Source organism: Esox lucius, chromosome 20, assembly GCF_011004845.1.
Source record: "Esox lucius isolate fEsoLuc1 chromosome 20, fEsoLuc1.pri, whole genome shotgun sequence".
NCBI lineage: Eukaryota > Metazoa > Chordata > Actinopteri > Esociformes > Esocidae > Esox > Esox lucius.
The window spans coordinates 28,490,554-28,515,930 of record NC_047588.1 but is presented as its reverse complement, the minus strand read 5'-3'; the positions used below and the strand labels follow the sequence as shown (position 1 = coordinate 28,515,930).

The following is a 25,377-nucleotide window of genomic DNA, read 5'->3' as shown; positions in this document are numbered from 1 at the left end:
GAGCTTGTATCAATTGAGTCTTTCTCACACATTCTCATCAAACAAACAGACCTTACAGGGATGGATCTTAAAACAAATGTGTAAAATTATAAATAACATTTTTGCTGAGTGATTTATTCCCAAACAACGATATTTCAAACATGTGCAAGATTAACATGTTTACAAAACAAAAGCTAAATCGGTTGGGCAGATTTCATGACTCTGAAATAAAACCCAAGCATAAACTTAATGTCACTTATAGGGGAAAGAAGGAAACAATTCCAATATGCTACTACTGAACCAACATGTCATCTACATCTACTGACATACACTCAATCACTTATCAGTTTCTGGGTGACAGAAGAGAAGGGAACGAGAAGAGAGACATTATAGAGAACATGTCTTTCCTCTCTCTCATCCTTTCTCTATGTAGTTCAACCAACTAGAAAGTAAGTTGCTGTGGATTGGTCAGGAGAGGGGAGGCTGGTGAAACAACTAAACAATAGCCTTCTTAAACAATCCTAAACACCATAAATAACTATACAAGAAAACACACTCACTACTGCTTGCCCAAGTGTGTGTGTAACTTACCCTCAGTGAAAGGTTCCCAGTCGTACAGTCTGCCCATAAATTCCTGGTTGTTGTAGGACGCACACTGCTCAGCTCTGGAGTCAACACCTCCCCCACACACCTGACATACAGAGATGGGGGGACAGGTCATACTCAACATGAGTTACTCAACATTAGTTAAATGGGCTAAAATACCAAGCTAAGGGGCCACTGTCAGCAGGTAGGTAGATAGAGAAAAGGAGAAGAGGTGAGGGAAAGAGAGGGAAAGAGAGAAAATAGGTGAGGGAAAGAGAGGGAAAGAGAGAAAAGAGGTGAGGGAAAGAGACGGAAAGAGGAGAGGGAAAGAGACGGAAAGAGAGAAAAGAGGTGAGGGAAAGAGAGGGAAAGAGAGAAAAGAGGTGAGGGAAAGAGAGAAAAGAGGTGAGCGAAAGAGAGGAAAACGACAGAGAGAAAAGAAGTGAGGGAAAGAGAGGGAAAGAGAGAAAAGAGGTGAGGGAAAGAGAGTAAAGAGGAGAGGGAAAGAGAGGAAAACGACAGGGAGAAAAGAGGTGACGGAAAGAGAGGGAAAGAGAGAAAAGAGGTGAGGGAAAGAGAGGGAAAGAGAGAAAAGAGGTGAGGGAAAGAGAGAGAAAAGAGGTGAGGGAAAGAGACGGAAAGAGAGAAAAGAGGTGAGGGAAAGAGACGGAAAGAGAGAAAAGAGGTGAGGGAAAGAGACGGAAAGAGAGAAAAGAGGTGAGGGAAAGGGAGTAAAGAGGTAAGGGAAAGAGAGGGAAACGACAGAGAGAAAAGAGGTGAGGGAAACATTGAGGGAACATAAATGGGAGAGGAATGACTTAGAACCACACACACACATCTTTCTCGTGAGTTCCTTGACAGTTGGACGGTGCGTTAAGCAGCATAAGGAAATAATAGACTGTGGAACCGGCCTCACACACATAAATCAAGGCAGGTTTTTAATAGTGTGTGTAATATAGTGCATGAATGTAGAGGCCCTCAGAGACCTAGCCTTATACTACTAAAGGGAGTAAGGAGAGGGAGGTCTGGGATTACTAAAGATCATAGTACTGACTAACTCTAATCCCAATCTGGGCCTACTGAAGATAATAGTACTGACTAACTCTAATCCCAATCTGGGCCTACTGAAGATAATAGTACTGACTAACTGTAACCCCAATCCGGGCCAAGTGAAGATCATAGCACTGACTGACTGTAACCTAAGAGGAACACACACAGTTACTAAATGACCTGACCTACTCTGACTGCTGTGCACTGGTACTGCACTGCACTGCACTGCACTGCACTGCACTGCTCCAAATGACTGTCAGAGGTCACACACGCGCGGCGTAATCAGGCCTCGTAACATGGAAACTACAGACATTCCACTCCCTTACCTAGAGAGTAAATGCCTCTGATATATGACCAGATCATCATAGCACACAGCAAACATGAACTCCTGAATACCTCCCCCAAGCACACACACCGTACTCAACTACAGACCTTCTTGGCCCTTGCTCCTCCCATCTCCCTTTCTCTCCTATCGCCCGCTATTCACTCCTCTCCCCTCCTCCCCATTGGTGTCCTACCTCTTCCTCTTCAGGGACTAGTTCCCATGCCTTTCTCTCCCTCTCTCCCTCCATCTGTCACCCCGTTCCGCTCTCTCTCCCTGGCCTCTCTTCTTCTTTCGGTCACACAGTTGTCACTAACAGCTGGATAGTTTAGAGTGGTCCTCGTCTGTGAGCAGTCCCGGCTGTGGGGCATACATTCTGTCAGGCGGTAACGGTCACAGTAAATTAAACCCATTTGCACATACGTCATATTATAACAATCAATAACAATCTTTCTCTAGTCCAGAAAGGAACGGAAGAGATGGAGGAATGAAACACAGGCATCAGTAAGACGTTCCACAGCCTGTCCATTCAGAAAATCTAACAAGGCCCTATAATCAGAAATTAGATACATTCTACAGGCTACACAGTTTTTATTTAAATTCTGCTTTTTCCAGGACTTGGGTTCATGTGCAACAACATGCAGCGTCACAATGCTTTGAATGAATCAGCACCTTTAAATGTAAAACGTAGACATTAAGGACAATTTCACTGTTCTAGCCTTTGAAACCACACCTTCTACTCAGTTTTGACATGTAGCTTCGTCACATTCCCACACTCATCAGTTATCCACAAGATTCTGATCATTTCAATTAAATCATTGGGTTTTATAATATCTCAATGGCATTTGCCTCGATGTCAGTGTGGTTAGATCGGTGACCCGGACCTCAGTACCAGACCAGTAGCCATCTGGCCTGTAAGAGAGCTGTGCGCTAGCATCATATTCCAGTACAGATCACATGAATGGACATCAGTGTCACTCAGCATCCCATGGAATGTACTGTACCTGTGACCTCGACAAACTGGGGTACAAAGTCCTCAAACCAGCTTCCACATCCAAACCACGGCTGCTTGAATTGACAGCAGTATATGTGGAGAACACATTAAGTGGTGGTGGGTTCTTTCCTGTGTGTTTGTGTGTTTGCAGTACAGTGTACAGTAATGGCTCTAAATATTTCTGGCTGACCAACAGTGTGTATTTGAAGACAAACACAGTGCAAACCCTCCCTGAAAGACCATGCGGGAGAGTTAGACCATGTAACCAAGGAAGAGAAAGCGGCAAAGAGGAGGATGTTTGAGCACAACAAGACCAACAGTGTTTGTACAACGAATGTGAATGAATGTCAGTGAATGTCAGTGTGTGTACATGTTAGTGTGTTTGTGTGGCGTTTATTAACATTCGAGAAGGCCTGTGACTTCTCTGATTTAACACATTATGATCTGTGTGTGTGTGTGTGTGTGTGTGTGTGTGTGTGTGTGTGTGTGTGCGCGCGCGGTGTGGACAGAATTACAGTTTCTACCTGCATGTGGCTTGTGTCTGACTATGGGGGTGAATGGACAGAAGGAGAGGATACTGACAGGGTGGAGACAAAGAGAAAGACAGACTGAAGGTTTTGTGAGAGGATGGAAACAGAAACAAAGAAGAGAATGTATAGAATTTACTGTTGGACCAGTACAAAGAAGAGATATTACAGAAAGAGAAGGAACAACGCAGAAGAAGGATAACTGTTAATAGTTTTTCCAAACACGGAACAGAAATATTTAAAGAATTACTACGAACTTCAGTGAACTACACAAATCATTCTTTAAATAAACCTAGTTCCAAGTGAAACAGAGTAAGCCTGTCTGTGTTTCTGAACTAACTATAAAACGGGGGGGGGGGGGGGGGGGGGGCAAACATTTCCCTAATTTCTGGCTATATCAACTTCTTTGGCTTAAGTGTTAGGTTTAGGACACGTTACAATTGGGGTTAAGTTTAGAACAATGGTTATGAATTACCAGTTAGGTTTTGGTTAGGCATTATGGATAGGTTAAGAAATAGTTTTCTGTATTTGGAGAGATTGACAGTTGTTTAAACAGGCGTTAGAGACAAGTGAATGCAGTTTGGAAGGCTGGTGAAAGACAGAGTAAGTGAATACTGATGTAGCGGACAACTTAAAGTCTATGGGCTCTCCTGCTACTGGGGGGAGGTGGGGAGAAGAGGGAGGGAGGGACATAGGGTAAAGGGTAAAGGGGAGATAGGGAGAAAGTGATAGCTACTGAATATACTGGTGAGAGAGCAAGACAATGTTGTCATAGGCCGGTGAAAGTTAGAAGGTGTTGTGCTTTAGCGCAGTGTGAAGGAGGGGAGAACTGGAGAAGAAGAGGAGGAGAGGGGGAGACAAGGACAGGGGAGGGGAGGAGGCACCCCTCCTCTCTGTCTGTAATGAATATGTTGAAGAAAGACAGTCGGTGCATGGCAGGAGTGGTGTGAGGGGATCAAAGTTTGAGGGAGTAAGTAGGGCTGTTACAAGTTCGGCGGGAGTTACAGGTATGTTTTTACTGAATGGGGAGGAGGGTGAGCAAAAAGAGCAGGGAGGAGCAGGGGAGGAGGAGGGGAGTAGGTCCGTAATGAATAGGCCCATTAGTTAGAGGGAAAACAAACAGGGGCTGTGGTCCAGTCACGTTAATTTGACCTCGCAAGCCCTCGCCCTAACTTTCCCTTGGGGGGGAATCTGAGTTAAAACCGGAACCAGATTCTGAAGTGGGGGTCCGATTCACAAAAGCTGCTCCCTAGGCCTTCGTTTGAGCTTGAGGGGACAAGTGAAAAACGTTGTTTACTTGCAGGGTATAACCCACAATTAAATGCAAATCGCTAATTCAAGTATGTGTTGCCGGTGGCCGTGAGGAATCAAATGTAATACTCCCAACTGCATTTCTTGGAATGTCAGAGAACTAGCCATGATGCCAACAAAGAAATAAGTACAGATGACAATAGTTGTAGCACCGGAAAAAGGTTCTACCACTCTCAGTGACTCCTCATGAGGAGCTTATAAAACATAGCTAGCTCACTAGCCAAATAAACCCATTTTTTTAAATAAAAAATGTATTAGAATAAATATAAAATATGAGTAACTGTTGCCAAGTTTAAGAAACAAAACGTATAAAACGTACAATCCTTGCTTGGGAAAGCATACTCAGTTGTGACAATGCAAACGTCATTTAAGGGTTGAGGCTTGAGGTCCGTGGGCTGTCTGCTTCATGTTTGGACGGCAGCCAGGGCCCCCCTCTCTGAGGCCCAGGGGCTTTGTGCTACTGGGGTCTCCTCTTACTGCCCTCTCACCCCCCACCCCACCCTGACACACACACTCACGCACGCACGCACGCACACAAGGAAAGAGCGGTGATCCACACGGTCAGGCCGCCCTTCTACACACAAACACACAGGAAAACATTACTGGAATTCCCACAAACATCAAAACACACAAATCCTGCAAACACACTAGCACACACACAAATGTCAAGCCTTGATCACACACTGCACTCGGGTGTGAAAGCTGTTGTTGAACACGCACACACATACCATACTGTTAACTCCTAAGAGGAGAAGTCTCTGGAACCTTCCTCAGCAGCTGTGTTTCCACAGGGATCTTCCAGGTGATGGAACAGTGATTGCTAACCTGGGACTGTCCTTGGTCCCCTCAGGCTGTCCCAGTCCACACAACACTACACAGCTGGCCACATCAACTCATGAAAACATCCACCCAGCCAGAGCAATAGTTCAGACATCGGGCATTCATAAAGAGAATGCATGTGTTCTTCCTGGCCCTGGCCCAGCTTCTAGCCTTGACCTCTAACCCTGAAGTAGGGACATTATGGAGACATGTATGACAGCCGTATCAAGCCACGTCTCAGATAGCCTCGGCCCAGGAGGAAACTCAACTGAAGCCTGATAAACACTACAATAGACTCCTCATACATAACGGCACAGGAAACAAGCTAAGAAGCCTAGATGGCAAGCAACTTTGTCAGGTCATCACAGAGAAAGAGTCCTACCCTCACACAACTCAAATTGTTTGCTAGAAAGGGATATCTAGAATAGGGGAAGGCTGATTAAGTAGAGCCAAAGGGTTAGTTGAGCCACACCTTGACAATAGGAAACCATGAACAAAATGTATCATGCAGCCAAATAAAAAAGCCTATGTTCTATCTTCGGGTAAAATAACTTTATACTCCATCATTGAGCTAGAAACACAATCTTCACCAAATCAAACTCCTAAATAGATAGGGAAGTTGGTTTTAAGCTATTTTAGAACTATAGTATTAACGATACTGAACCAAAATGCAACATGCACCAATTTGAAAGATCTTTCATTCCCGCAGTCAGCATGCCAAAGGCACATCTGTTGCAGTGTGTTATGTGACCAAACAGACCATTTTGAGAGGTCTTTTACTGTTCCCAGCCCATGGTGCACCATGTTTAATCAGCTTCCGGACATTTCACACCTGTCAGGTGGATGAATTATCTTGGTAAAGGAGAAATGCTCACAAACTGGGATAAAAAACATACCTTTTCACATTCAGCACATGAAACACGGGCCCAACAGAATACATGTTATGTTTAAACAAAAATCTGTTTATTACACATTCTGATTTAGACTGGTATTAGTTTTTGTAGAAATGTTTTCTAGCAATGTGACCACTGAGTTAAAAACGAGCCTGGCCAGCAAACCACTCTAGAGAGAGGGTTAGAGTTAGGGTTGAATTTGTTTTTCCCAAAAAAATTGTTGATAATGTAGAAAATTCAAACATAAACATGAAACTTATGAAGATTTCTTTGTAAAAAAAAAAAAAAAAGAATCATACACTTCCCATGGTAGTGATGAAGGTAAAGATTATTTGGTGTTTTACCTCAACAGTGCCCCACTCTCCCCTCATATTATGTTTCTCTAAATGCTTCCCAGACACACAGCTGTGTGGAAGCAGCATGGGCTCACCAGGATGACAGTGGACCCAAAGGAAAGCTAACTTAATCAGCACACATAGCAAGGCTGATTCTTAACGTCCGTAAGCACGCACACGCGCCCACAGACACCCGAGTAACACAACTTACTCTTCCGGAGCAACCCAGCTATGTCCCTACTGTTTCTACCCAGCACAAAACAATCTTGAAGTGTGTGCGTGCGTTGCGCGCGCATGTGTCCTACTGCGTACATCTGGACCGTTTCAGGATTTCAAAACTATTCCAAACAAAAATAAGTTGGTCACCACTGATCTCTTCCAGAGGACAATAGTGTCAGCCAAGACGCGCTGGGAGAAAGGCCATTACGTAGGTCTCTTCCAGATCACCACCATGAGCACCGGCTTGTATGGGCTTCTTTGACTGAGTTACCCCCCCGGTATCACTGCCAGAGAATGAGCTTCATCATACGATACAACGGACAGTTATTGGTGGAGCTCAGTTGGTAGAGCGCGGTGCTTCCAACACCAGAGGTTGTGGGTTCAATTCTCCTATATGTAGCTATTGATTTCTGTCCAGGCAAGCAAACAGGGCGGCTCACTTATTGGAAACATGAATCGTGCCATAATGTAAGCCTAAATCCATAGTTTGATATTCACAATAGGTTATTTACTAGGCTTCTTGCTGATTGTTTTAAATATGACTCTAGCAGCCTAACAGCCTAAAGCCTGCCAAGGCAACAGCCTCATACAGGGCGTTTCACTGACACAGACTGGGAAGTCAAGTAGAAAACAATCAAGCATTGAGCATTATATAATACACTGATCAGCCATAACATTATATATTATAGAAAATACTCTGATCAGCCATAACATTACATATTATAGAAAATACACTGATCAGCCATAACATTATATATTATAGAAAATACACTGATCAGCCATAACATTATATATTATAGAAAATACACCAATCAGCCATAACATTATATATTATAGAAAATACACCGATCAGCCATAACATTATATATTATAGAAAATACACTGATCAGCCATAACATAGATCCGCCTTTGGCACCTATTGCAGCACTGAGTCTTCTTGGGAAAGTCTCAATAAGCTTTGCACACATGAACTGGAAGCTTATTCTTTTCTTCCTAGCAGATCCTCTCAAGCTCTGTCAGACTGGATGGAGAGCATCAGTGAACTGTGAGAATCAGGTCTCCCCACAGATGTTTAATCAGGTTCAAGTCTGAGCATTGGCTGGGCCACTCAAGGACATTTACTGACTTTGTCCCAAAGCCACTCCAGCGAGTCATTGTCTTGCTGAAAGATGATCTTTGCCCCAGTCTGAGGTCCTACGTGCTGGGGATCAGGTTTTCTTCAGGGACCTCTCTGTATTTGGCTGCATTCCTCCCAATCCCTGCCAATGAGAAGTGTCCCCATAGCATGACACTCCCACCACCATGCTTCACCATAGGGATGGTATTAGCTAGTTGATGAGAAGTACCTTGGTTTACCAGACATAGCAGTTGGGATTCAGGCCTAATAGTTAGATTTTCAATCGTCTTAATCAGACCAGAGAATCTTTTTTCCTCATGCTCTCAGGGTCCGTCAGACGCAATGTCACATGCCTTTTACTCAGCAGTTGCTTCCTTCAAACCACAAGTTTTATAGGCACTTAAGGGATGTTCAAAGGACACAGGATGTGTACATTTTAAGTGTCATGACAAAGGGTATGATTATGTATGTAGATATTTCAGTTGTTGATTTTCAATAAATTGGCACACATTTCTAAAAACATGTTTTCGATTTATCATTATTGCATGTAGATTGATGGCAAAAATATATATATTTAATCTATTACAAATGAAGTCTGTAACATAACAATGGCCCGTTAATTATATTGATCTCGAACTGGAAAAGAAGTATGTGTATGAGAAAAGAAACCTTCAGATTTTTCTTCCATGACTTATAAGACAAACAACTTCCAATCTCTCAAATCTAAATCCTACTCCCCAGCTGGGCGGTGCCGTGTAGACCACGTGCCAATGGATCTCTGCTCACGAGTCAAGTCCTCTCATGCAATTCTGTGCATGTGCCACATTTAGGACTAATGTGACACCATAAGCTGATCCCGGATCAACTTCCACCAGTAGTGTGAATCAAGCGGTACTTATCTTAAACCGCACAGTGCATTCAACTGCTGTTATTACTGTGCGCATGATGAAGCTGTCATGCATCTCTCAGTTTAAACCATCCCAGTGGATTGAGCTGTCTGTTATAGATGCAGTCCTGAATGAGGCCTCGGGGCTTTTTGACTGGGGGCTCCCTCAGTCACGGAGTAAACAAAAGACAGAAAACACAGAAAAGACAGACAGATTGAGAGGCAAAGAGAAAGGTGTAGACTTTCTTAGAAGAAAGAGTCTTAAGAAAATTGAGTCTTTCTTAACAGAGTGAGAGAAACAGACAAAAGGTATAGTGTTTCTCAATAGAAAGAGAGACAAAATGAAAGGTTTAGTCTTTGTTATGGAGGGATTCCAGGGTTGTAAAAGTTGTCCCCAAAAATGTAGAACTGTGATGTACAGTATGTGCTGTCATGCCCCAAGTCACTAAAACCACTCACTTTCAAACTCTGAATTTCATGGCTACTGAGGTACGATAGTGATTATATACACAAATGACGAACACATAGAGTACACCCCGCCATTAGAGTACACCCCGACTACTAACACACACTTTGTTCCAGCTTATGTTTTCTTCCACGAATCCGTCCCTTTCCTTCCTGCAGCCTCTCTCCCTTTCAATCCCATTCCATTCAAAAGAGCTTGGCTGGGAAACATTTGTTTACATGGCCAAACACAATCTCAGTAAATTCCTTTCTCTTGCTGTATATACTTGCCCATCAACCCAACTAATGTTATGACCCGTCCATCTCAGACCCACCATGTACTGCCCTTCTCTACACGCATTCAACACCCCCCCCTCGCTTTACCTCTTGTTGACCTCCCTATCTCTTTAGCCCATTCACTTTCTTCACTGCTCTGCCCTCCTTCATTCGGACTATCATATGTCAGACTCTGTTTGGGACCCTTTCAGACTGGGGAGATGTCCCCACGTTTACAGTAATAGGTACATGTCTATCCCCAGGTTTCTCTGTAATATATCTTCATCATCTGTTCTGGTGTAAAGGAAGTGCTAGTCCTCCGTGGTCTCCCTCCTCTCCCCCCCTGTTTACTACAGAGTCCGGCTTTCCCGCCTCCACGCCTCCCCCTCTCCCTCCCTCTCCCCCCCTCTCCCTGCATACACATTTGGAAACAGTGCCTTCTTTCACTACTACTTAACTACATCACTTCCCTCTTTCCTCTCATCCCCCTCCCTCTTCCCCTCTTTCTTCTCACACCCCTATCCTTTTCTCCCCCCTCACTTTCGCTTCCCCTGTCACTTTCTCGGTTCCCTGAATGCTCCTGAGCAACAGAGTAAACCCACATACACAAGGTACACACAGACACACGTGTGACTGGGCCAAACCATAGAATGTTATGACACACATTTGTGTACCTAGTGACTCAGAATGTTTCTTAATGCCACTGGTGCATAGGGACAATGCTCTCCGCTGACAACAAATAAATATCTCTAAGACATACACACACCCACACACACACAGAGATCATAATGTGTTCAATCAGAGAAGTCAGTCAACCTGGCCCTTAAGTAAGTGCTACTTCAACTGGGCCAGTATCTGGGAGTGAATGACTGTGTGTTTGATCCAGACCAGTTCAGTGTTATCACTCTCTACCCCTCAGATAAAACACACATTTCTATGTTTAGCATCTCCATCTGGCCAACTGAAGTCTAACCAGGGGTTTATCATCATAAAACATGTGAATACCAGAGTTGACTAGGTTACTTTCTATGTTCTAAATGTAATCAATTACATTTACTAGATGTCCTAAATTGTAGTCAGTAAAGTTACTTTCAGATTACCCAAAACTCTGAAAATAATCAGTGATGTAATCTGATTATTTTCCTATAAAGAAATATTAAAAGACAAAAAAATGATATCACCAATTGAAGATTCAAGTTAATCCAATTGATTTAATACCCCTAGATGTTCATGAATTTTGTTAGTAAATAGCGATTTGAAAAAATGTTTTCACCAGATAATAACCCACAAACTGGTATATTGTGTGGTTTACTTCTCATTACAACATACCATGAGCACTCCCCAGGGATGCTGGGATATAGAAATTATTACCATATGCTGCATTTTCCATTGGCCTATTCAGTCCAAAAAAACAATCACTGATTGGCAGTCGCCCTTCAAGTCAACCATTATTGGGTTACATATACTACATCACCACTTTTACACTAGATTATGACAGTGGTTCTCAAAAGGTTCAACCCCAACCCCAAAAATGGAGTGGTTGAAATGTGGTGAACCACCATGCACAGATGCTCAAACTTGAAAAGGGGAACACAATCCCTGGGCATGTGTGTCTGCAATGGATTTACAAAGCACAACATACAGAGGTAAATAGCAATTCACACTTCACTGACGTCAAGTCAGCATATCAGCTAGGGACATTATTACTCTGAGGAATCATATGGGCAGAGGAAGTGGCAGTATTCTATGGAAATCATGACTAACCCTCAGGTTTTGCAACACCACAGGCTTTAGTTGGAAACCAAATCAAAAACAGGTTATTTTTACATGCTCATCCTTTGAGTTTAAAATGAATCCATAGTTTCATCAAGTTTCTCAAAAGTATCAGACTTATTGTTTGGGATTTCTGTCCGATAACGTCGTGTTTTTTTTGGAAAGCATTTAACGTGTTACTCCCCAACCCTGGTGATCACATACACAGTCCTACAACCTCACATCACACAGACCAATATATCAGCTTTACGACACGTGGTCAGTAGAATAAAATGTGGCAGGATAAGACAGTGATAAATCCCAAAGGTTCTTCAGGAAATATATAGACCTCTTTCTAGATAATAAAACTTACTGAATTTGACTAGAACTCAGTGAAAGAACAGGTTGGCTCCAGGAAACACTTCCTGGTCTCTATCATGACATTCTAGGGTTGAAGGTCGATTTTGCAAAACGACGTAGGCAGTTACAGAAAGTAAAGACCATAGTGGGTCAAAATCCATATCAACTAAGAGCGTGGACGTGCGATCCACAACCATGCCTCTGATTTCCACCCATGCATACTGTTTGAAAGAAGTCTTGAATCTCGCTCACCTCAATATCTGTGGTGGCAATGTTACCTCGGTGAGTATATCTTCAAAATGACAGCCTAACATATTGAACCCGTCTGCGGGTATGCGTCTGTGGGAAGGATGCACTCGGCCTGCCGTGCCAGTGAGATCCAACTCCCTCCCTCCCTCATTTGGAGCCCTGACACCTGTTTGTTGTTATCACCCTCACCTGTGTTCCTGATCACTGTCCCTATTTAAGGTCCTCCTTCCCTAGTGTACCTTGTTTTGTTAGGCCGTAGTTCTTTTTATTAAAAGGTTCCTCTGTTGTTCATGCAACTTGGTCCTGCCTGTTAACTGTAACATTACTATATCCCTGATATCAACCGTATATATAATATATAATATTCCCCCATCCACTCCCACACACTCCAGCAGAACACAAAACTATCTAGACATTCAAGCTTCAATGAAAACTCTGGCATTACACAAATACAACGCACACACAGCTCTGCTTGCATAAGCTTGAAAGATATTCTGGTGGTAACAGTCAAAGCCGGAGCAAAACAGGCAGGCAGCCAGACATTTTCCATATGACTGCCCATACACAACTGACTACTGTACAGACAGCGTTCCATTCTCCACATCACACATATTGACTCACTATTGACCGAAATAGTATCAGTCATTATTCCCATAAGACGTAGGCGGCCAAACAGGTACCGTGTCTCTCTGTGTTTTTACACCATTCCTATCTTCGCGTATGGGATGTTTTTAGACCCACTTCAAAGGTCTGTGCTTCGTGTAGGCTTACAGCGCATCGCTGTGTTGATAACTGGGTCAGTATCTACAGGGCAAGTTGAATTTCATCAATACTGAGAGATATTTGACGCAACTATGTTGACCAACGTCCCCAGGGAAAGCCTACACACAACACAGAAGCAATTCTAAAAGGACTGATGAAATGCATATTTTGGCGCTGTGTTTTATGTGGATTATAACACATTGACTTCTTTCCGTCCATAGGGCCCCTGCGGGGATCAGAGGGCGGACAGTTAGTGACTGCTGTCACCTGCTCTGCACTCCAGAGGCTGAACCATTTCAAAACTCTTACCTGTGAGAAACAGCGACGATACTCATTCGCTGTACCCGAACAATGGGGTTGTGGTCTCTCTCTCCCTGTCTCCCCTTCGGCACGGGGAGACTGCTGATGTTCTAGGGGGTACAGGCTGGTTTGAGGGGGTCCAGGGATTGGAAGTTGATGCTGGGGGTTGAACCCATAGGGTGACTCCCTCTCTCTGTGCTGGGGGGAGGAGCGGTGGAGAGGGAGAGGGTAAGGGTGAGAGAGAGCCGGGGCGTAGGGGTGAGGCTGGGGGGGGAGTGGAGGAGGGGAACGCCTATCAATGAGTCTGTCATGACTGTGGGAGTGGGGGTGAGAGGGGGGAACTCTCTCTCGTTCTCTCCCTTGATCCTGGGCTGCTTGTCTGAGTCTGTCCGTTTGTCTGGGAGTGTCTCTATCCCACTGGGCACTCCTCTCTTGTTTGGCTCTGGCTTTCAATAGTAACACCTTCGTGACAGGTGACTCGGTTCTCTCCTTTGTTCTCTCCGCCTCGTTCTTCACCTCCTCTCTCTTCTCGTGTTCTCTCCTCTCCTTCTCCATAACGTTCTCCTCTCCTTCTTCTAGTCTGTCCGTTTGGTTGGTGTTCACAACAACTGTCTCCTGCCACTTTGTGTCCAGCACTGGGGTTGCCATGGAAGTATTGCCGTGCTCGGTCTGGCGGGCCTGCCGGTTTTGCCGGTGTAGTGGCAGAGAAAAGGGAACCCTGCCATATCCAAACTGACCTGGCCGAATTGAAGACGATCTGAGGAGGGAAAGAAATTAATGGGGGGATCGGTCAGAGGAATACACCTACAGTAACAGCCTACAGTTACAGCCTACAGTAACAACCTACAGTAACAACCTACAGTAACAACCTACAGTAACAGCCTACAGTTACAGCCTACAGTTACAGCCTACAGTAACAACCTACAGTAACAACCTACAGTTACAGCCTACAGTAACAACCTACAGTTACAGCCTACAGTTACAACCTACAGTAACAGCCTACAGTTACAGCCTACAGTTACAACCTACAGTAACAGCCTACAGTAACAGCCTACAGTGCCAGCCTACAGTGACAGTTAGAAGCAGAACGGGTGACAGGAAGCCTAAGCACTAGGAGTGATTTTGAGCAGAACTAGTGATCTAATGACACAGCATGAGAGGGGAATTAAACTTAAATGTCCTCTCCCGTGACTCACAACAAAAGAATGACTCAACTACGCCTTAACAAAAATGTCGTAAGAACATTTACATAACGCTGAGAGCAACATTTACACAACATAAATAAAAGTTCCCTTGCCAACAAAGTCATCCAATCATACTAACCTCGCAGGCAGTGGCCCCCTATTGGATGACACTGACCGTCTACTCCCACTTCCTCCTGCCCTGCCTGTTCCATGATTGGCAGGTCGTCGGGTGGCCCGCGCTGGTTGGCTGTAGCTGTATGGGTGTCCAGGGAATGAGGGGGAGTGGTAAACAGAACCTGCCTCCAGATTGGTTGAGGAAAGTTCTGGTCGGTAAAGGGGATTGGAGGGATTGGAGGACTGCACTGGCACAGCCCCTGCTCCTCCTATAGGAGTGTCCCGATATAGAGACAGTCCTGGGTTCTGATTGGACGATGGGAGCGGAGGGGGTTGGAATTGGGCAGGTTGTCTCTCTGTCCCTCCCCCAGCTCCTCCCCCATAATGGGTTGGCTGGTTGCTAGAGTAATGGGGGGGGTAGAAGGGGCGGATGGCGGAGATGACAGAACCATGGTTTGGACCGCCGACCCCCGCTGGGAGAAACGATGAACCCCCCCAGTGTGAAGGAAAGTGGGAGAGGGGAGGGGTTTGTGGGATGGGAGGGGCTTCACACTTTCTGGTTCTCTGTGACACACCTACTCCACAGGTCTGAGAACATTCTGACCACTCCCCCCAGGCAGACCACACACCCTCAGGACTATCATCCACTTGGCGAGACCTCCTACCCGCTGCCTGGAACACACACCCACACACGATAAACATGTAAACATGACAACAATAATATGCAAAAGCTTCCTAGAAAGTCCTCCCTTCCTATTCCTGTTGGCCCTTGCCTGAAATGTGTCTGTGACTGGTGTCAGTGTTAGTTCCAGAGTCCCTGGATGTTGTTCAGGGTCCAGGAAAGGAATAACGTCTAAGTGGAGTTATGCTGGCAGCGTGTTTAAAGCAGTTTTATGAACTGAGTGGAATATGGAGAGCCCTGTGGAAGTGCTGTGGCATGGCCAGCTTTGGTCTGGCAAGCTGAGTCCAGTGCTGAGTGTGTGTGTGTGTTTGATGTGCCAGATATTGATGTTTTCCTCTGTGGTTCTCTCTAAATGTTTCTCATTTCAGAGCAAAACCGTGTGTCTGCTTGTGTGCCAGTCGACCATTGGGCTGGTTGGTGGAACAACCAGAGACCCGAACAAAAGTTTCTATTCAGAAATTCACAGAGAGCAAGAGAGAGAGGGCAAGTTCATTTACCCTGTGTGTGTGATTTCTGACAGCTACATCACTGAGTAAGATGTACTTACTATGACTGGGTTATGTGGTGGTCCCACTTAGCTATGATAAGGTGAATGAACAACCTGTAAATTGGTGTGGATAAATGACTAAAATGTCAAATGCCCCAGTGAATGTATGGAACTCCCCTGGCCGAGTGTATTCTATTTCTGAGTGAGTTCAGTGCTGTATTAGCTCAAACAACGCCCATCCCTGATTCTGTTGACCATGTCACTGCCAGGGGACCAGAGTAATGAGTGACATCACAAAAACAGCTACCACAATGCCATGAGTCAACTATATTGACTCATGGCTGCTGTCTGGTCGTCAATATGGACCTCTGGGGCACAGACAGTGAGATAGTGAAACTCTACAGGCTTTCATGGGCCAATCCGTTAGGACGCCCAACCAGGATTACAGACAATGTCACCTTTGTAATTTTCATCATAACCTAAAACAATTACTCACCTTTTTCTTCTCAGCCTTGGTCAAAGAGGATGTGACTGCCACAAAACCCCACAGCATATAGAGCCTGAGGGAGGGGGGCGAAGATAGATATAAGTGAAGAGGAGATGGAAAAGTGGGAGAAGGAGAAGGGGTTTAGTAATTGTATTCATCATTGTGCTTCCATACATACATATGTACCATGATGTAGTAATCAAATGTATTTCGTCATATCCCCAGGCTATCAAAATGCCACATAACAAAAAAAAAACACAGTACAATATCAGGCTTTATCACATGCTTTAATTAAACAGTCCAGAGCCTTGTACCGTATTATAACCGGTAAAGTATGTTCATTCATTCAATGATAACTCAGGAGTTGAGTACAAATTATTTTGAATGTTCTAGAGAAATAAACTACGTTACAGGAACACATGCATCGTTTTTCCCCACCGCCGAGTGAGTTCTGACACAACAGTTTCTTTGACAAGGTTCAGCAGTTAAGCAATTCGCATCTCAAAACTTGAACTAATGTAGCCTACACAAATATTAGGAGTGTTTTCTTCCACTCTCCGAGGCCTGTCCACACCCTGTGGATGTGGTATGTAAAACACAAGCTCACTTCCAAATGGAATCACTCACGATCCCAAAATCATAATGTAAATTTGTTTAATAGTTTGTTACTTGGAGCTGAGAGATCTGAATGGTTTAAGTTGGCCACAAGATTATACAGTAGGTTCGTTTTGAGGTCTTAGTGCAGGCTTCAAATGGACACTGGATGAATGCGCACTGCAGACCGTTTAAGATGAATAACCAGTGTGAATTTACCACAATCCCGTATTATCACCATAATCACAAATCCGTACGCTACATGTGACCACTGTGACTGATGCCGCTCCCCCAGTGTGGTGTACCGCGTTCTCTCCGACTGAAACCCTCCCCACAGTCCCCAGGCCCACACTAGACTAAACAATTATCCCAAAACCACAGACAAAGGTCCCGCACAGCCCGACACAACAGACCCGCTCAGCCAGAACTAACGACCCCCTACTCGCGACCACGTTTCTCCCTCTGCTACAGTGGCACGTTGTAAAATAAACTAAGAGAGAGTGGGCAGAGGGACAGTGGGAACCGATAGAAAATCTCCAAAGGGAGAGTACAGAAAGAGTGAGTTAGCCTAAACCTGAACCCTAGCCCGAGGGAGAATTCTTTCTACACATCGCGCCCATGCAACACAACACATGCCGCGTATAGGGTACACCTACAGGAAAAACATTCAGGACCTTAATTCGCACACTTGCTTTTCAATCGTTTTATATGCGTAACGACACAAAACAGACTTTGTTTAGAGAACATACTGTAGCATAATTGCCACTGAATTAAAAGTTAAGATTTCGTAAACCTGAAGGTGTGGAGCAGGTTAGCGGTCAGTAGTCCACTGTCCCCCCAATTTACCTGCACAGAAACCTGATCCGCATTCTCTCGGTGGCCTTGCGTTGAACTAATTATTTCCCTGGTAATATTTGTTTTTGACAACCGAAGGTGTCATTTGGTTTGCTTCTTCTCGAAGTTAGTTATCCGCTCCTCTCCGTGATTCTGCGGCTGTGAGCGAGGTTTCCTTCGCGTGCTCTCTTTCTCTCTTGGTCCCCCTCGTTCTGTCACAGTTTTCACTCCCCCCTGGATTTGGATCCAGGAAGGTTACGGATTTTTTCTCTCTCGTTCAACCGACAACTTTTTTTGTCCTAAACCTTTTTTTTGTTTTAAACTGGTGTGACGTCTGACACCAGGGGCCTGAATGTGAGAGGTACACAGAATGGACATATTACACAACTGTCTCTCTCTGCTACACGCACGCACACGCACAGGCACACACACACATAACACGCACACACCGCAGTATAAAACTGCAGACACAACTGACTAATTGAGTAAGACCCGATTTCTGAATTGCACAACAATCCTCTAAGAATGCTTTAGCCCATACAGACTTGTTCTGATCAGTTATAATCATCAGCTCATTGTTGACAACTTGGGAGCTCCGTTGGCAGAGCAGATGCAGTTGCACCATTTGCACGCCTTCACAAACCCCTTAAGACTGTTGTTTTATGGCTAACTACAACTATGAAATACAAAAACCCCACGGGGGATGCAGGATCATTACAACTAGGGGAATTGAATCATTCCGTAGAGCTGTATCCAATACAAGTCTTTGTCAACATTTCCATGAAAATATTATGAGAATATAGCTGACACACCAAATGGACACACCCACTATAGTTAATTATGCCCGTCTTTGTGGATGTTTTAGTTCTGATGTATTTGCTATGGCACTGCATCTGCTCCCAAAAGTTTTTATAACTAGTTTTACGACCAATTTAATCGGATATATATGTTAGGGTACAGCTGGCGAGCGTCCCCGATGGAAGCCTTTGAGTGGCGGTGCATTACAAATCTAGATGGCGGACATGAATGCGGACCCAAAACGCAGTGCGCTGTACTACATCAGGATGGCGGAGGAGTGGGTGTGGAGGAGAGGGCACGAGGACAGGACTTGAAGAGTGGGCGAGGCGGATAAGGGGTGGAGGAGTGTGGTAAGAATGTTTTGCTCCAACAAGGTAATAATGAGGTAACTGGAGTGCTTTTAAGTTGTGAGACAATATTTATTTTCTTAAAAACACGTATAAGATTGGCCTGAGTGAAAATCACTGCTCTAATTCCTTTTGTCACGGTTAGGCTGAATGGCTTAACATCAAAGGGTACTAGGGGACAGGGAGGAAGATGAGGAAGGGGAAGAGTTATCAACCAAGAGGGGTTAGAAGAAGGGAGAGAGTGAGGAGGGTGTGTGTATTGGTATGTATGATCTAACTTTGATATGTATGGTCTCAGAGGAGAGAGTGCTGTTTTTGGCAAGAGGTCACACAACACAAAATGGATGGCGACTGAGATTAGCAACATCAAAGCGGGTCTAAGGCAATCCGAAGCAAATCTGAACCACTGCATTTTAAGTAGCTCATGATGACATCTGTCAAAATAACATTGTGTTGTTACATGCATGCGCACAGACACATAAGTAGCCTACTGGACCTAGAGTGTGTGAAAGCCCCCTGTCGCAACTATTATCAGTGTTATTGTACTTTGTGGGTGGGTGTGGGTGATCACCATGATACTCGCTTCTGTACTGTGTCTATCAGTGTGTGTAATTAACTAGAAGGCATTTGCTATCACCACCATTGGTCCATGACCACTATTTTAACCCCCCCCCCCTTTTATTTTTCTATAAAATTCACTTCAATCTTAAGCAATACATTGAAATGGGAAACAGTTCTTTACATTGCCAAAGGAGGAGGATAATTAGACAGATATAAGAAAAATAATAAATTACAAAAGTGAGAAATAAAAAACATACTCTGAATGCATTATTGGGGTTTGCCTTGTGCTCTGATGACTATTTAGCAGCATTCTTCATTCTGCAGCCTCAGTTGTGTGTGCACTTTGGTAATTATTCTGAACATTAGACCTCATAGCCATAGGGGCCAAAGGCTTCTATAACCCTACAGACTATAATAATTGAATTTATATAACGAGCCACCTCAGAAGTTGGTGTGTGACAGTTGACATGTTCACTTGTTACACTAGAAACAATGTAACTCAAATGCATATCTGGCAATAAGTCTCCTTCATGTAAATAAAACTATCATTGTTCATAACGCTCAATAACTGGAGTATCTTAAGCCAGATCTGGATTAGGATGTGGTGTGTAATATTTTTTTTTAATGGAATATAAGATGGTTTTTTACACTATGTTGGTGAAAATGTAAATGAATGAGACGTGGCCAAACGTCCGCCAGAAATACTTTTCTGTTACAGTTACAAGTTACCTGTCCACATTTGTAATCAGTAATGTACATTTTTAATTACTCAAACTCAGTAACGTAATCTGATTACTTTGATATGTCGATGTCTCACTCAATGAGTATTGGACTGGAATGAGCGGTGCAGTGTGAAGGCTGATTCTCCATTACCAGAATCGGAAAAATAAATCAACATTGGAAAGCAAATAAAAACATCTCACGATGGCACCAAAACAGCTCTAAGGTCCACAGACCCCCAGATTACAGCCAAAGCCATGCTGGAGTGGCTTGAAAACAATGAAATGTCCTTGGAATAGATTGTGGGGAAAGAGTTAAAAATTGCTGTTCACCAAAGGTCCCAATCCAACCTGATGCAGCTTGAACAATTTAACAAAATACAATGGGCAAAAATTGCTGCGTCCAGATGTGCAAAGCTGTTAGGGACTTAATATGAGTCCAAATAGACTCATAGGAGTAATTGCTGCCAAACAGGCCTCTACCAAATATTGACTAAAGGAGGTACTTCAGCAATCAATTCTTTTCAGTTTTATATTTCTTAAATTAATTTAGATACATTTGCAGATATTTTTTACTTTGACATTATGGGCTTTTTTGAGTTGATCGTTAGGGAAAACACCTGATTTTATTTATTTTGATTTCATATTGTAGCACAATAAATTGTGGAAAACTCTTTTGACAGCCACTGTACATCTCTTTGTGTTCATTATTCACTCTTTCTCTAATTCTCTCTCTCAGTCTCTCCCCTTTGCACACTCTTCCTCTCCATCCCTCCTCCTTGAAGGCAGTAGCCAGTGCGTGGGACCTGTGGACATGCACAGCCAACCATACAGCCTTGATTAGCAAGCAATCACCCTATCACACAGGAGTGTGTGTGTGTAGCTGCAGATCTGTTCTGTTTCTCGGGTGGCTGCGTTGAGTAATAACACTGTGTCCTGGGGCGGTTCCACCCCTGGGGAACGTTAAGTCTCCCCTAACCACCCTCTAACTATCTCTGCAGCCCACTGCTACCTCACACACTCTCGCACACACACACACACACACACACACAACCACCAGGCAGACCCTTTCACTGCCAAAATGTAACGTTTACTGAAACCAGGAGCTAGAGAGATAGAGAAAAAGAAAGATAGAGAGAGAGCGAGGGAGAGAGAGAGGGAGGGAGGGGGAGAGAGAGGGAGAGAGACACACAGGGTCTGACTAGTCAAAGACTCTATGCAGTTGCAGGCTGCGGAGCCAACCAAATCAACAGGCATGCACCTGGGTCTTATAAACCTCCACTAATGGGACGGACACATGGGAGCTTTATTTATTCAAAAATGTCTTTGGCGGCAGATCTGCCCTGAAGGGAGAAATGAATGTGATTGGCTGACTCAGTGGAGCTTACATCCCAACTCTAAATTAATTGCAGTTAAAGTTTACTTTTAAAATGTTTATGATAATCTTAAAGTTTGGGTAAGGGGTTAAGGTTAGAGTTTAGGCTATGTACCACTAACCCTGGTCAAAGTCCCATGTGTAGTACTCAGCCCTTTTGAAATGCAAGTTCCGCCTTCTCCATTAAGTTAACCAATCACATTCATTTCTGCCTTTAGGGCAGATCTGCCTCCAAGACACTTTTGAATAAGTGAAACTCCCACGTGTATCCAGGGCTGACCTAGTACTATATTAAACACATAGGGGGTAATAAATTAGAGAGCACGACTCATTTTGTTGACAGAAAGGGGTTAAAGAGGGCAAGAGAGAATGACTGGCGGGAGAAAGAAAGGGAATGAGGAAGGAAGGGATTTGTCTGGGCCAGAAGGAGTCAATATTTGCACCATTCCAGAGTCATCTTATAGAAGGACAGATGAAAGAGGACAGTGTGTTCTTTACGGAGAGGGAAAAGAGGAGAGGATGGGTGAGACTGAACAGTAGGGGGAGGGAGGCAGCAAGGGAGGGAGAAAGGTGCAGGAGGGAGAGTTGGACAGGAGGGAGGGACTGCGAGGGAGAATGAGTAAAGAGGGAATCGTATATATACAGTAGGGGAGCTGGGTAATAAACTGGGTCTTTTAAGGCTAGGGGGGGGGGTGTGTCAACATGGGGGAGAATAGGGTGCAGGGGTTATAAGCATTGGGGCCTGGGGTTAGGTTGTTGGGTGAGGTGGTCAGGAGGGTCATGGGGTGGACCCCAAGGACAGGGAGGGACAAAGACACAGGGACACTCCAGCTGGATCCTAATACGCTAACAAAGCAGACCAAAGACCTTGTTCCAATTATTCCTCACAAAAGAGTCCTTCACGTCTGTCCATTCACTGTAACTATTCAGCCATATACAGTGTGTGTACATAACAACAGGTCCCTGGAACTGGATGAACAGGCATGCGGGACGTATGGTATTGCTTTGACGTGGCCGATAGAGACTGGAATGGCTGGGACACTCTTAGCTTTAACTTAACTCTCGATTTAAAATGGGCTCCGGTCTGTGTTGGCTAGCTTCTTTTAATCTATGACTTTGAGTGTGTTATGGTCTTGGGCAGTGTACCTGTCAATAAATGGGTTAAACTTGCCCCAAGCCAGAGCGGTGTCGTCCACCTGCTCTCCTTCTGACACACTCCAGCTGCTACCACTCTCGGTCTGTTGGCAAGCTGTGTTGCTCAACCACACTTACCCTCTAACACCAAGTGGAGTTTAGATGGGAAGATTCAGAACACAGCTTGGAATATACTGCTGTATCGTCTTGGCCTAATGGTGAGTTGATAAAATGGAAACAATGCACCAGGATTGCAGTTAGTGTTTCAAGCTTGTGCCTGCATTAGTGTCAGGAGGACTTTCACCCGGACCTAGACTTTCACCTGGACTTCCTCAATGAGTTGGAGGAGACTCTGCCCTCTGCCTTCATACAGTGGAAATCAGAGACAGCAGAGGAAGGAGAAATCCATCTCGGAGGCACGCCCCCAACCATTTTTTTGTCGTCTTTGTTTTTCAGTCCAATTACTGCCCTGTGAGAAGGTCCACCAGAGGAAGACATCTCTTTGGCCCATTGTTTCGGGCGTGGTTGTGTAAGCACCCCGGGGCCACCGCCTCCATGGCATGAAGGTGATAAGTAGAACTGGCCAGATCAGAGGGAGCGGGTCTTAATCAGATGGTTCCTTTCTATACCGTCTCAGACTGAAATAAGTAACATCATTCCACCCAGAAGTACAAGGTTCTCCTCTGCATTGTGGTTTGGTTTGAAGGAGAACTTTGTGGGAAGTGCTCTGGGTTGAGGTTTGGTTTGAAGGAGAACGTTGTGGAAAGTGCTCAGGGTTGTGGTTTGGTTAGAACTAGACATTTGTGGAAAGTGCTCAGGGTTGTGGTTTGGTTAGAAGGAGAACATTGTGGGAAGAGTTCTGGGAAGTCTTGACAGATCACTAGGCAGATCAGGGAGAGCGTCTCCAGAAACCTTCACCACAAACTCTCTTTCTGCTCTCTCCCCCTCCCTCCCACAAAGTTTCCATCACTCTTTTGAGCCACGTGACACATTTCCATTGAACATTTTTGTGAGACGCAAACACTCACCAATCACTGTCTGCAGTTTTAATACAACTCCTGTGTTATGTGATGTTAAAGGTTAAAGATGTAACTGTCTGTGTGTTGGGGGGTGTCTTGCTATAATTTCCCTCTAACCACCACATTCATTTGCAGTCTCTGCAGCCATGAGAGTGATTTGGAGATCGGCAGGAGAAATATCAGATGTCAGGACACGAGGGCTTTCCACACAGGTTGGCACCAGCTCACACAGCCAAATTCAAAACTGATGCTCTTTTCTCTCATGCTCTCTCCACTTGTATTTGTCATTCTCTCTCTCACTATATCCCTCCACATTCCTCTTTCAGTCTCTCTAATAAAGCCAGAATTTATCTCCAGCTATTTGCTTAGTGAAGAAAATATTTTTTAGAAGTCTCCTAAACTGGTCCGAGCCTCCTCAACCTCTCACCTCTCCCTGAACTTTGAAGAGAGTTCTCTCTCTCTCCTGGCATCATCTCACCGTTTTGGGGAGAGAAAATAAACCGAATGCCTCTCTCACTGGATGATCGAAGAGAACGGACGGACGGGCCAAAGGACACGCAGGCACACACTCTATGTAATACCTGCTGTAAACCCCGGCCTGTGTCTCGTCAGTTTCACTCTTTCTTTCCACCTCTTTGTGTCTGCAGCGGAGGAAATCGGCTGCACGCTGTTGAGCAAAGCAGACACTCTCGAGAGCGGAGATTCAGACCTGGGACTTCACTGTGAAGGGCTTCGTGTGCATGAGAGTCCGCCTCTCCTGAACCAGACCCCTGGTTGGGTGAGTGAATGTGTCCGTGCGCTAGCAAATGCATGCGTGTTTGGCTCCACGGGCCTGGCAACCCTGCTGGCCGTGTGTGTAAAAGCGTACCCATTACTGGCTATATGCTGCTGGCGGCGTCCAGATGTACAGCACACGGATCCAGCAGTGTCAAAGTACACGCCGGAGGATTAGTCAGGCGACCGGCTGACGGGGAGAGGCGGCCAGATCAAATAAAGACGTATGAGAAAACCTCCTCACACCAATCAGATCAGAACGGACAGAGAGGGGGAGTGAGAGAGGGGTTCTGTTTGTGTGTAGCGATCGAGGCTGGTGGGCCCATGGTTTGGTGTAAATCCAGTACAATCCTAATAGCGGATTTGTTCCCCGAGTCTCTGTTTTTCAAAAAAGGAATGTGACTGAAGCCGGGCAACTGGGGCACAAAACCGTGAGCTACGCCCGTCCAACTGTGTGTGTGTGTGTGTGTGTGTGTGTGTCTAACCTACCGCACACACACACCTGTCAGAATGTCACTTGAAATGCCCCGACAATATTATTTTCACTAATTGGCTGGCCCCTTTCCAAACATTACCAGCAAAGCACCCTGACCCACGCAGTTTTACAAGTTCTCTGCAGCCTGTACGGTTAACAGAGCCTTTGTGTATGTGTGTGTTTATGTGTGTGTAGAGAAAGGCTTTCGACTGCCAGGTCAGTGACTCCAGTAGAGTCCCACAGACCTCCTGTTTTTGTTTTCAGTGGCTGGTCTCAGGCTGCAAACCCTCTGAAGACACACCCACACGGGGGAGGGTCTATTTTTAACAAGGTGGAGGGGAACGGCAGTTCATGGGCCTATTCAGGGAGGTCAGCGTCCTGTCAATCACTCTGGCAGACAGGTTCTCAGTGATACAGATGGAACGGCACAGTAACACCACAAGGACACAGTGAGTCTTGTCTTCCTCCGACCATGGTCACGGCCACCCTGCCTGCCCCTCATGTCACTGACCTGGCACTCCGCTGTGTCCCAGCTGGTGCCATATTCTCTATGTGGTGTGCTATTCTGGACCAGGACCCTCAGGGCTCTGCTCTAAAGTACTGAGGCTATATG

The 25,377-nt window shown here is 44.9% G+C and overlaps 1 protein-coding gene across 1 annotated transcript in view; it reads right to left on the bottom strand.

Annotated features, from left to right (window-relative positions):
* The window catches only part of adamtsl4 (ADAMTS-like 4), a 41,523-nt gene extending 23,569 nt beyond the window's left edge, over nucleotides 1-17,954 (bottom strand). Inside the window, exons 1-5 of the mRNA XM_010884810.5 lie at nucleotides 17,575-17,954; nucleotides 16,144-16,207; nucleotides 14,504-15,150; nucleotides 13,190-13,937; nucleotides 571-670 (exon numbers count right to left, since the gene is read on the bottom strand). Of these exons, the coding sequence (XP_010883112.1) occupies nucleotides 571-670; nucleotides 13,190-13,937; nucleotides 14,504-15,150; nucleotides 16,144-16,207; nucleotides 17,575-17,597 (1,582 nt within the window). The 5' untranslated portion in view covers nucleotides 17,598-17,954. The remainder of the gene's footprint in view (nucleotides 1-570; nucleotides 671-13,189; nucleotides 13,938-14,503; nucleotides 15,151-16,143; nucleotides 16,208-17,574) is intronic.
* Between the last annotated feature and the right edge of the window lie 7,423 nt (nucleotides 17,955-25,377).